Raw genomic sequence first — 12792 nt, 5'->3', positions numbered from 1 at the left:
AGTCGTCACACTAAAGGACATATATATAGGAACAAAAAACCTACACGATATATTGAAATGTTGAATTCTTTGGTAGTCTCCGTTAATACCATGAGCATATCTCAATAGTCTAAAGATATTATCTATACAAGAACAAATAGTACCGTGATATCAGCAAGCCATGATAGTCTATCAGCATGGGAAAAGTTTCGCTTTAGCTACTTAGGCCACTCTATATATGCACTCCTATTCAAACCCCCTTTTTTTTCAAGAAGGGGGGGCATCTAAAAATAGCATCACTTTGAAAAGGAGCAACTTTATTATCATCACAGCATGCCCGTTTATCAGCGTATGAACCAGTCAATATCGCATTGAAACTATCAAAGAAATCCTAACCAAGTTCTGAAAATTAAATACATCTGCACGCCACATATATACTCAATAACGAGAGAACCATTCCGATAGCCACCTAAACACCATCTAAGCATCCAGTGCTTACAATCCTCCCACAAAGGATGTACCTCCAGCGTCCATGTCCACTTCCATACTATGCTGTAACCCACAGACCTCGAAAAGCTTTACAGGCGTGATGTGCTTCGGCGTGCCGACCACGCCCTCGCCCTTTAGACGGAGAAGGGTCTCGCGGATGGCCACGTACGCAGGTGCCAGCGTCGCAAAGCTGAAGATCATAATGCGGAAGCCCATCTTGTGAGCTTCTTCGATGGTGATAACAGGGCTCTTTCCGTTCTCGACTGAGTTTAGCAGAAGTGGCCATGGTGCTAGCTCTCTAACAGCCTGGGCCGCTTGCTCCTTGGATGTGAAACCCTCGAGCAGACCAACGTCTGCGCCTTCGTCTCGAGCTGCGCGTAGTCGCGAGATACACGCGTCATACCCGAGTGATTGAAGGGCATCAGTTCGCGCAATGAGTACGAAGTCAGATTGCAACCGCACGCGTGCGGCATGGGCAGCTCTGATGCGTGAGATGTATTCCTCTTGCGGCACGACCTTCTTGCCACTCAGATGGCCGCAACGTTTGGTGAGGACCTAGTTCGCGAATAGGGGTTAGCATTTCGCAATAATAGGATACATGAGGCTTGTATAATTATATACAAGTCAAGAAGCAGTGTTGGAGGCAAGAGACCGATAGGCCTCGAGCCTAGGCTTGGGGAGATACGAGTGGGTTGTTAGAGAACTTACTTGATCTTCGAGATGTGCACCAGCTACTCCGGCACGGATATACTGCTCCACGGTACGAGCAACCATGATAGGTCCTAGTGTCCAAGTTAGATTCCATGTCATAAGGAGATTATAGGGGTTGAGGGTGGAGATTCTCAAAGACCTACCGCCATATCCAGTGTCCATGTCAGCGATCAAGGGCGGACCAAATGGATCAAGGTTAGCAATCATCTCGGCGTTTTCTCTCATTTCATGTAGCTGAGCAATGGCCAAGTCTGGCTGTCCGATGCGTGACGCCGTAGTACCTGCACCAGTCTTCAGATGGACTGTTAGCCTTGCATAGATTAACGACGTTATATTAAGTCCATATCACGTACCATGTACATGGCGTTGAAGCCTAGTTCCATAGCAGTACGAGCAGAGAGGCCATCGTATACCCCAGGGCAGACGATAAGCTCCTCGGTCTCGAATATCATCTTGCGGAGCTTCTTGGCGCCAGATGTCGGTTCACGGACACTAGTGACAATGTCACTAAGCCGTAGCGGTCCGTCGACCTTGTCTACAGTATCATCTTCAGAGGGTGCCACAACAGTAACCTCTTCAACATTGGGAACTGTGATGGTATCATCCTCGAAAATTTCGACAGTGTGGACTAAGGGAAGTGGCTTGATGGAGTCGTAGAATTGGCTAGAACTGATCTCCGTTGCCGTTTGAAGGGTTATAGTCGATTCGTTTTCGAGCCCAGACGTATAGTCTGTAGATGTGATTGCGGAGAGAGACATGGTTTAGGTGGGTATATATGAGCTTCAACAATAAAATAGTAGCACCGACCTGCAAGGTGTCGATCTGTTGTATAGCTTAAGAGGCGATGAATATGAAACCAGGATGAGTTGGCCAACCGATCCCAGGCATGATATTTATACTTTTATCGCATCCTCCCCTCCCCTCTACCAGCCCAAGAATCTCACATTTTCAGAATATCAAATTATCATATTCATCCGCCTCCATACTAAGTTTCCTCCCTCGATACACCGAGGCCTAAAGCTCCTTTGTCGCAGTAAGCACTGGCCGAGATACACCGCTTTACTTGGCGCATATGTGACTTTCATCCCCTTCCCCTGTCCAAAGATCGCCGATACCATGTCGTTAGTTTCCTCGGAGTTAATTTGCGGAGTTTCAAGTTGTGCTCAGCTCCTCAACTGCACTTCACGTTACCTGATCGTACCTCCCGGGTGTTATTTTGGGTTGCCGGTGACAGGGTCTCGAGGCATCCTTGGAACCACACTTGAAAGCATATAGATATTTCGTTTGCTCTCAAATCGACCTAGTGGCCATAAATGTAGAGGTTCTTTAATATCAGTGTAATATATTATGATAATTCGTAGACTTTATGGATCATGATCACGTCAACGCTCACGGATCCAGACCCAGTGATAGCTATTCTAACGATATGAATGGAAATCTAGGCATTCCACACCTGTCAAAACAGGCCAATCAATACTGCAGGACTACCATTATGTGGCTGTAGTTCTCCAGGAAGGTCACCCGCTGTCGGTAGACCATCACCGGGATTTTTTGGGATAATACCTACGTCACTAGGGTTGGTTGAACGAAACCCTGTACTATCTCGAGTACCTAAGACCCCCGAGGCCTCCCGCTCCGGTAGGAGCATACTAAACCTGTATACCACGGCGCCGTGGCACTCTCAATGATGGCAGTCCCCTTGTTGCCGCTATACAGGCCACCAACTTACACCCTCTTTGTGACAGCTGGAATATTCAGAAAGTGTCACGTCCGGACCTAGACGAGAAAACTATTATCGTCTCTAAAACAAGTTCCCTAAACAGGGTTTGTTCAGCTCTAATAATGCTAGATGAAGCATTTTATAATAGGCAATTCAATCTGGTTACACCTACCAATATTTATTCGATATCAATGATAGGATATAAGAAAGGGTCGCACCCTTTTACAACATTGTTGAAACGCTACTAACATTGGCCAGGCCTTATAATATTTCAGCCTGGCTTGATAGATAATCGCCACCGGCTTTATTTACCTTGTAGTAAGAATTGATGATTTTCCAGCCGTTGTCTTACGCTTACATCAACAGAAGCGTAGCGAGTATCATAGGTGTGGCTCAACTTCTACGTCAACGCTGGCCAGTAAGACAGCGACGCCGGCTTGATGGCCTAAGTGTGGCGCTGTACCCCTTCAATGGATTCGTTAATATACGCACCTCTAAGTTTCAGGCCAGCTGTTTTCTTTTTTCCTCCTTTTTTTCTTGTAGAAGAGCCCCTCTGGAAAAGCAATAGTAGCTGAGTTTATAGTCGCTCAGATCTGACCCGAGTTGGAATTAAGTAGTCTTAGTCATTTCCATGTGGAATACTTTCTTAATTCTAGGCATTTATACAAGTTTGGTACTCAGGCGAAACGGGTTCGCAGCGGGCCGAGCCGGGAAAGGGTAACGTCAGCCGCCAAGTTGTACTGGATAACGACTTATCCAACACCCTGTATGCATACGACCCATACTCCTATCTTCCTACGATGATCCACCCCGACGTCAACATTTCCGCCGTCCGCTGACTAGTTTATTGCTGCTTCCCCGGTGATTAGTTCTTGGAACCCAAGACTCGCCAAGCTCTGCACATTGTTCAGCGAGTGGCATCCGTTGCCAATCAAGGGATGGACTCCAGTTATGTCTTCAGGTAGGACAGACCAATAGTAATTAACTATGACTTCTGCTTGAGCTTCTTCTTCTTCTTCGTTGACCTATGTAAAGGCTTGGGATCTTACATCCACCTCGATCGGTATTATCCGCGCTAGATCTCTAGCTGCCGCCCCTATTCTTATTGCCGTGTCTAAAGGAAGCTTAGTGAAAATACCCAGAAAACCTACTATCCATCCCGAAAACTTGCTCGGGCCAAGTGACTATTTTAGTGATTATTGCACTTCTGGGGTCACGTCTTAATGCGACCACCGTGGCTATGCTAGTCATGATAGCTAGGCATATAGGACATAAGTTGTCATGATACTTTAATGGAAACTCGTTTCGCGCGTATGTTGCTGCCTGCATTATTACCTTTAGACGCGAGGAATATTACCAGCCGACTTGGCCTCCTTGGCAAGCTGGATGTTTCTGTATACTGCTAGATCGGGAGTCTTAGGGTTGGCATAGCGGGATTTCATGACAAGCCAGCATGAGCTGATCAGCGTTGGCACATGGACGTAATATGCTTTGAAATCGTATAGAGACATTCGTACCTATCTACATCTCGATCAACCTCACGATGCTTCCGTGCGAGCTTCGAATAGCTCGTTGCTGAAGTAGTCCTAGTATCTAGCACCTTGGCGCCAAGTTCAACCTGCCCAGGTTCAAAGTCCGAGCGGAGGAAGCTTTAGTAAACTCGATGTATCACATTTACCATCGGTCCGTCTATGCAGCATCTTGGATAGACCTTAAGCGATGAGATGAGGCCTCATCGAGGGGTTAGAGGTTGGCGATTAAACTTTGAACGTCTAATATAGCAGTGGAAAAGGAGCTTATGGGACAGCTCGTTACTCTGTAATTCAAATCACCCTTTTTGCCCTAGTTAATAGTAATAACGAGACGGTTATATCGCGCAGAGGTTCCTTTCTACCTAGTTCTGTCAATCAACAGCGAAGTCGATATAAGATGTCTATAGGATTTGAAATTGAGATTCCTATTGGACAGGCGCTAATAGCCGTATAGAAATGAATTTAACAGGATCGAGCTACGGCTGCCAAGCGCAGGCCACAGAAAGAGGCCCCGGGAGGGAGCCCCATGGTCGGATCGCAGACTTAGAGTTCTCGGCGCTGGTCTGACGCATTGCATTGGCTACACCGGCGTGCCTAGATTACCACGTCAGGTGGCGTCGAGGGAATACGACGATGGCGGAATTCTGTCCAGCTGAGACCGGACACCCTCCGGACCATCCTTACAATACAATTTGCATACAGTTATCTTTCAAGAGGGAAGTGGATACTTTCCAGTTAACAGCCAAGTTCATCGGCCCATCTGGAGCAGCACAAATCTAGGAATTTTCCGTCTCCCCGTTTACCGTCGTATCAATATCGATTGGAATAATTCCTCCGTGTCTTACATGATACCAGGAGGTTATCGGAGGACTGCATAGGGGTTGAGGGATTTTGAGTAACTGAAGCTATTCTATGTATATGCGCGTTGGTGGATAGCCAAGCAGTACTAAAGAAGGAAACGCCCTGTTGACGCAAGGACTAGCGGGGAGATAACTCGTTCCAGATCTACTAATCTACCCGGCCCAGACTATCTCGAACTTGGCCTAGGCGCTCATATTAATCTCCCCCGGATCCTTATATCGCCAACTACCAGGCACAGTTCCCATATGCGATCACCAGATCTCTATACTCACTGCACTGCCACACCAATATCACCATGTCCGACGAAGAGAAACTCGAGTCTCCCCCAACCCTTAGCCCTGAGCCACTGGCACGACGAAATTTCGTCCAGGGTTTCTCGCAGCAGCTCTCTGAGGATATCAATGCAAGCGTAGGGTCCATACCTCTACTAGCATGTTGCTTCTCAACGGGCCTCACTGACGGTACTCTGTATAATGGTGAGTCACAGCGGACCTATCTCAAGTTATACTAGCACGTTGAGATCTTAAAGCTAACATCGTATGGTCTCTAGCTTATGGTACTTTCGTATCAATGCAAACTGGTATGTCTATGATATTCTAACCCTCGTCGGTATATTTTATTCTAAAACGTTCGTTAGGGAATACTGTCTTCGTCGCACTCGGCACCTCCGGACAAAACAACAAGCCTTTTGGATGGGCTCGTTCTCTTTTCTCCATAGGCTGTTTCACTTTAGGATGCCTATTCTTTTCCCGGTACCATAAACTTATCGGTGGCGGGCGTCGTCGAATGACTCTCTTCTTCTCCTTCCTGCTACAGACAGTCTTCGTCGTTGTAGCTGCAACTATCATCCAGACCGGCATAGTCGACGGTACATATCCCTCACGAAGAGATCCAACGGATGTGGACTTCCTTGAGCTTGCCCCCATTGCATTGCTTAGTTTCCAGGCCGCAGGTCAGATTGTGAACAGCCGTGGTTTGGGGGTCAGCGAAGTTCCTACAGTGGTGATCACAAGTCTGTTATGCGATTTGGTGAGCGATGAGAATATTTTACAGCCGCTTACGAAGAACGTGAAGCGCAACAGAAGGGCTATAGCTTTTGTACTCACGCTACTAGGCGCGATATGCGGAGGTTGGATCTCTAAAGCTACAGGTGCCGTACAGCCAAGTCTCTGGTTTGTCGCAGCCATCAAGGCTGCAATTACGATCTCCTGGTTATTTCTAGTGGGGGATAACAAGGATTGAATGAGCCCTATACCATCATAGGTAGATCATAGATTAGATTTGATATGTCGGCTTTTACGACTAGCTGACAATATAGATTGCGGTAGACATTAGTTTTAAGACATACGAAATAGACTAACTAGATAGGTTTATAGAGGAAGAATATAAACTCTCGTTAACCCTGATACCTAACTGGTATAAAAGTCGAATTCGGGATAAGGCAAGCCTCAATAAGAGACTTGGGTATTTTAAGTTTTAAAAAAGAGACAGCAATGCTTTGCGCAAGATCTTTATCTAATCTACACGTGGTGTGTGATGCATTGACGCTAATACAGTTAGTATATAAGATAAAATAAGCGCGATTTCAATCACAGTTCAAAGGACGCTAGAGGCACTTTGGCGGAGTGGTTAACGCGATGCCCTGCTATTGACTGATAGACTAGGCATTCCCTTCGGGGGCGTGTGTTCGAATCACACAGGTGTCGATCTTTTTTTAAATCAGTCATAGTTGGATAAAGCCTTCCTGTGACGGTAAATTTAATTTATATATTTTTTAACCCATCATGAATGATACTAAATAAAATCAATTACTATAGGACTAGAGATTTTTGCGATCGGTCACGGTGCATTTGCCAACGTACTGCCCATCTTCGAATATGAGTACTTCCCCGGCGCCGAAGGCACGAAGCTCTCAACTGCCAAACCCGCCTTCCTCTGGAACACGCAAACAATATCAGACCCTCCAAATAAAAAGGTCGAAATCTCGTCCCCCTTCTTTAATTGTTGGTTTTTGCGAACTAACAACTTGACCGATGAAACAACAGCCATCCCAATAGGTAGCACTGCAACCTTTCCTAAGACGGCGTTGTTAATAATAATCAAGCCTCGGGTCTGCATAAATTCTGCAATTGTGGAGTTAGTATCTATTCTATAGCATAGGAACTGACGAGACTTTGGGCTGAATATAGGGGCCAGGGGCCAGGGGCCGGGGGGGGATAACTGACGGAAGCCGGGAGTGAGTGGAGCTTGAAGCTTGTTTCCATCCACGTCCACTTCAACATAACTGCTACCCTGGATGATCTTGGCTTCTATCACCTCTCCTGATACTGGTGCATGCTGACGGTGATAGTTATATGTGTTCAGAAACCCATGCATCCATACACCCCCATTAAATTCGTCTGCATACTCGCTACCTTGTAGCAGCGAACCGATAGTCCACGGGAGGTTTTTGATAAGTACGGTCCCCGTAGACGAAATAGAAACTACATGGTCGGCTACCGACGAGTCGTACTTACAGTCGGCAGGGTAGACAATGACTTTATCGTCGAGGGGGCTTTCGATGGGCCTCGCATCTGCCTTGAGTTGTCGAGAGAAGAACTCGTTGAACGTTTTCCAGCCGCCAGGAGGAGGTAGTGCCTCGTCAACATTGTAATGCTTCGACTGCTTGAAGGATTCTAAAGATTCTTCAGTAAGAGACTCGGTGGTGTCCATCCAGAGGCCCACGAGTTGGGAATAAACAACGAGCCAAGACGAGAGCCAGGTAAGCGGCCGCCCACTCGCATCGGGAGTGATCGGGGTTTGGAGCTCCTTGAGGGGGGACTGGTTGAAAACAAAATAAAACATGCAAAGAGTGTTATAGACATATTGTCCTTCACTGCCCTCGTGAGGAATCCATTTAAGTAGGTCGTTAGCAAATTTGAGAAAGGAATCAACGCCTATTATATTAAAGGTATCCATAAACCTGGGAGCCTTCTGGTAAGCGGACTCGATGGCTTGGTCAAGTGCGTGTAGGTTGTTGGTCTTCTCGAGGTGGCCAATGAACAGAATGATTATGGGGTTGAATTGATCAGACAGGTCACCTACGGACAGGATGGGTGGTCCAGAATTAAAGCCACCATTAGGCGTTGAGAGGTTAGCTAACATACTGACTAAGGTATAAAATGAAGAGATGAAGATTGCAATACCTAGATGAGGATGAATAGGAGGTTTATTAACTTGTATACGGCCTTACGATAGCTCGGTAAACTCGAAGGGTTTATATGCAAGGTCCATAAATGCCGATCCCATATCAACAATCGAGGAGACGCACAAGGAGTTACTTGAGGAGCATTAGATTTTGCCGCCTTACTGCTTTACCGAGACAATATTGTAGGACTAATTATACTTCTACATCGGGAACACACATATGGTGCTCTAACTCATGAGACATGTGGTAGTACAGCAAATCTACCTAGAAGTCGTACACTTCAAAGTAGAGCAAGCTACTTTTTGTACGAGATTCGCATACCATTATGTCTCACAAATCGTACTGAATAGGTTTATTATGTTGAATAAGACCTTGTACGGGGGAGCGAACGGGATCTTTCTGCTTTGTCGTAAAAGATCAATTGCGATAAATAGACATTGGTTGGGCAAAATACTATGAAACAATATTAAGTCTATGGCTAGCACATGGCTATGCTTTTATTACCCTTTCTAGAAGACTCAAATTGATCTTTTGATTTTCGTAAGGTAGTACATATGGATCGCCGTCGAAGCCCCTCGCGTCCTTCTCCACCTGATAATGTCATTCGGAGAGAAACCTTTAATATAAGAACTCTCTAAAACTCCGGTACGCGTGATTAAAGACATATCATCATACGTTTCAGATCGCAACCAGCCTTCTAGGGAACCGGTAATTAAACCGAGTGTCTAGCTGAAAGCCACTGTACTCGGCCGACAATATACCCTAGGTACCTAGGTATGGTACCTAGCATGTATTATCAAAACCCGATAGTGATGAATTGGCTCACTTCGTATTGGCTAATCCCCTTTATTTCGTCTTGAGCTGCCAGTAACGATAACCCCCCACCATCGTAGGACGACCCAGATTACTTGACATAACCCTGAATCTCTTCCGCGCTTCGGAACACGGCTTTTTACATCTTAATATTACATTAAAATAAAAATATATAAACTTTATATCGTTATTTTAATCGACTTAATTAAATAAAAAACTATATAAAAAGTTATAAAATAAAAGTATTATTAAATAAACGGTATAAAATTTAACCAATAAAAAAACGCGTATTTTAAAATAGTTTAAATGGTTAAAACTTATAATAAAATATAAGTATATATTAATAAATTTATATAAAAAGTCAAGTATTTAATAATATATAATAACCTTTTATATTATTTATTTAACCCGTTTTTTACTGTTTATTTAACTTTATTTTTTTATTAACCGTTTTATTAATATTAATTTTAAAATAATTTATTTTATAATATTTTTTTAATTTTTAATTTTTAATTTTTAATTTTTAATTTTTAATTTTTAATTTTTAATTTTTAATTTTTAATTTTTAATTTTTAATTTTTAATTTTTAATAAATTATATAAATTATATAATAAATTTATATATTTATATATACATTTTTAATTATTTATCATTATTTTTTCGTTAAATATAAATTTTTTTATAATTTTAATCTTTTTTTAAAATTGTTTTTAAAATAAGTTTTTATTTATTAATATAATCTTTTATAATAATTTAAATAAAGTTTTAAAATTTAAAAAATATAATATATTATTAAATTGTAAAAAAATATTTACAAAAATTAATATATTTTTTTTATAAATAAATATATTTTTATATTTATTTTAAATATTATATATTTTAATGTTTAATTTATTTTATACTTTTTAATTTTTTAAATTTTCTTTTAAAATTTTTATATTTATTTATACGTTTATTTATAAATATTTTTTTATAAACTTTTATTAATTTTATAACGTTTTATATTAATAATTACTTTTATAATTATAATTTTTTATTTATTTTAATTATTTATTATTTTAATAAAAATTTTATTTTAAATAATATAAAATTATTAATATTTTTTTAATAAATACTTTTTTTAATTTAAATTTTATTTTTTAAAAAATGAATATTAAATAAGTTATTAATATTATTGTTAAACATATAAACTTTGGTTATATGTTTGTAATCGGCGGCGTTATTATTTAAAATTATAACAATTATAAACTTTTTAACGTAACGGTATTACACCGCATTTTTTACATATAAATGTAATTTTATGTTAATTTTAAACTTAATTAAACTTTAAAATTAAACTAATATTAACAGTAAAATGTAAGTTTAAATTAAATTAAAAATATTATATAATATTATATTTAATAAAAACAATAACGTGTATATTAATCATGTTAATATTAATTTAATTATTAATTTAATTTAAATATAAAATTTTTTTAACAAACGTTAATTTGTTAAAAAATCTTTTAAAAATTAAACTTTGTTTTTAATTTTATTTAAAGTTTATTAAAAAATATTATAAAGTAAATTACTTTAAAATTAATAATAATAAAATAATTAATAAAAACATTATTTTTATAAAATATTAAATAAAAATATTATTAATACATAAATTATAAAAAGTATATAATTTCGATAAAATTATTTAATATTTAATAAATATTAAATTTAATTTATAATTATTTAAAACGAAATTATATTTTAACGTTAAAATTGTTTTATAAACGATAAAAATTTACCGTAAATAAAATAATTATAAATTTAACGGAATGTTAAAATTTTAAATTTTAGAAAAAAAGTTATTAAAGCGTTTTATATATATAAAAACGGTAGAAAATAAGGTTTTAATATGTTATTTATATAAATTAAATACTTTTTTAAAGTAAATAAATTTATTTAACTTAAATTAATTAATTTACGTAATATATTAAATTTTTAATTAAATTATTATTAAATATTAATAAAAGTATAAAATATAATTAAAAAATTAAAATAATTAAATGTTAAAAAAATTTAAAAAGTAAAAGTTTTTAAAAAAAAAGTAAAAATTGTTTTAAATATTATATAAATCGAAATATTTTTCAATTTAAATAATAATATTTAATAAATAACCGTTTTAATAATAATAATGTTAATTATAAATTACTAAAAAAAATTTCCACGTAAATTACCTTATAAAACAAGTGTATGCATTTAACTATTAAAATTACTAATAAAATAATATGGCCATTTTTTACCTTATTAATTTTATAAAAGGTTTAAATTTATTAATAATATTAATAAATATATTAATATATTTTTATATATTTAAAATCTTATGGTTAAAACAAATTAATTAATATTAATTTTATTAAAATATAACCGTATATAATAAAGTTAATATAAAAATAATTTATAAATAAAAGAATGTAATTTGTAAATAATAACATGTAATTTATAAATAATAATATTTATTTTATATTTTTTAACCATAATAACGTATTTAATAATAGTTATTTATATAAATCGAATTAATTTAAAAAAGCTAATTTAATAATATTACAATTATATAATAATACCGTATTTTGGTTAAAATATTAAAAAGTAATAAAAATAAATAAATAAGTAAAATAATTAACCAAGTTAATTAAATCGGTTAAGTTTAACGGACTTAATTAAATGATTTAAAAAACATTTTTACAATTTTTATACATTAATTAAACTAATTATATCAATTATATCATTAAAAATATTATCAATATAATTTTTTTAAAGTTAAAATTAATATGTATCGGCCGTATTTTAAAAAGGTTATAAGGTAAAAAGTAACCATGTCATTTTACTAGTAATTTTAATGGTTAAGTGTATACACTTGTTTTATGGGGTAATTTACGTGGAAAAACTAGCATGGTAATTTACAATTAACATCACTTTTTATATATATATTTATAATTATATTTATATTTATATATGTTTAATATATTAATATTTTTAACTTAATAAAACGAAATAATTTCGGTTAAATAATGTTTGGTTATATATATTTACATATTAAAAACAACTTTTTCGGTTATATATTATTATATTTTAAAAATAATCTTTTTGGCTAAATAAATTTATTTTATTTTAAATAAAATATGTTAATAGCTATAAATATTAGCCTTTTTATAAACAATAAAAAAAAATTTAAAAGTAAAAATTTTAATATTTAAAAAATAAATCGAACATTTAAAAAAATAATATTATTTAATAAAATATGTTTAACTTAATTAACGTTTTTATAAAATTTACCGAAAGCTTAAGAAATTTATGTTAAATTTAAAAAATATAAATAAAAGAATTTAATAAATTTTTATTTTTAATTATAATTACGTTTTTAATAAAATAATTTTTATTTGTAATAAAATTTATTAAAATATTGTTTATTAAAATATTTTTGTGTATAATTAAATAAACGTTAATGGTAATTTTTAAAAATATAA

General features: G+C 36.6%; 3 protein-coding genes and 1 non-coding gene across 4 annotated transcripts; 2 read left to right on the top strand and 2 right to left on the bottom strand.

The window, feature by feature from the left end:
- Positions 1–275: 275 nt before the first annotated feature.
- F4817DRAFT_354662 (oxaloacetate Acetylhydrolase) lies at positions 276–2116 on the bottom strand. Its single transcript, XM_049305555.1, has 4 exons — positions 1533–2116; positions 1323–1470; positions 1177–1250; positions 276–1023 (listed from the first exon to the last, which is right to left on the bottom strand). The coding sequence occupies exons 1-4, from the start codon at positions 1935–1937 to the stop codon at positions 475–477; spliced, it is 1176 nt and encodes a 391-aa protein (XP_049153556.1). The 5' UTR covers positions 1938–2116; the 3' UTR covers positions 276–474.
- Positions 2117–5050: 2934 nt separating this feature from the next.
- Positions 5051–6745, top strand: F4817DRAFT_354655 (uncharacterized protein). The gene is made up of 3 exons (XM_049305554.1): positions 5051–5768; positions 5843–5872; positions 5930–6745. Exons 1-3 carry the CDS (start codon positions 5588–5590, stop codon positions 6532–6534), a joined length of 816 nt encoding a protein of 271 aa, XP_049153555.1. The 5' UTR covers positions 5051–5587; the 3' UTR covers positions 6535–6745.
- A 158-nt stretch (positions 6746–6903) lies between these two features.
- F4817DRAFT_t162 lies at positions 6904–6998 on the top strand. The gene has a single exon. It is a non-coding gene; the product is annotated as a tRNA-Ser (tRNA).
- Positions 6919–8342, bottom strand: F4817DRAFT_354652 (phosphatidylserine decarboxylase-domain-containing protein). The gene is made up of 3 exons (XM_049305553.1): positions 7518–8342; positions 7110–7415; positions 6919–7044 (listed from the first exon to the last, which is right to left on the bottom strand). Exons 1-2 carry the CDS (start codon positions 8248–8250, stop codon positions 7132–7134), a joined length of 1017 nt encoding a protein of 338 aa, XP_049153554.1. The 5' UTR covers positions 8251–8342; the 3' UTR covers positions 6919–7044; positions 7110–7131.
- Between the last annotated feature and the right edge of the window lie 4450 nt (positions 8343–12792).

Source organism: Daldinia loculata, assembly GCF_022478755.1.
Source record: "Daldinia loculata strain CBS 113971 unplaced genomic scaffold F4817scaffold_115, whole genome shotgun sequence".
Taxonomy (NCBI): domain Eukaryota; kingdom Fungi; phylum Ascomycota; class Sordariomycetes; order Xylariales; family Hypoxylaceae; genus Daldinia; species Daldinia loculata.
Note: the sequence above shows the minus strand (reverse complement) of the source record. Positions and strands in the feature narration are given on the sequence as shown.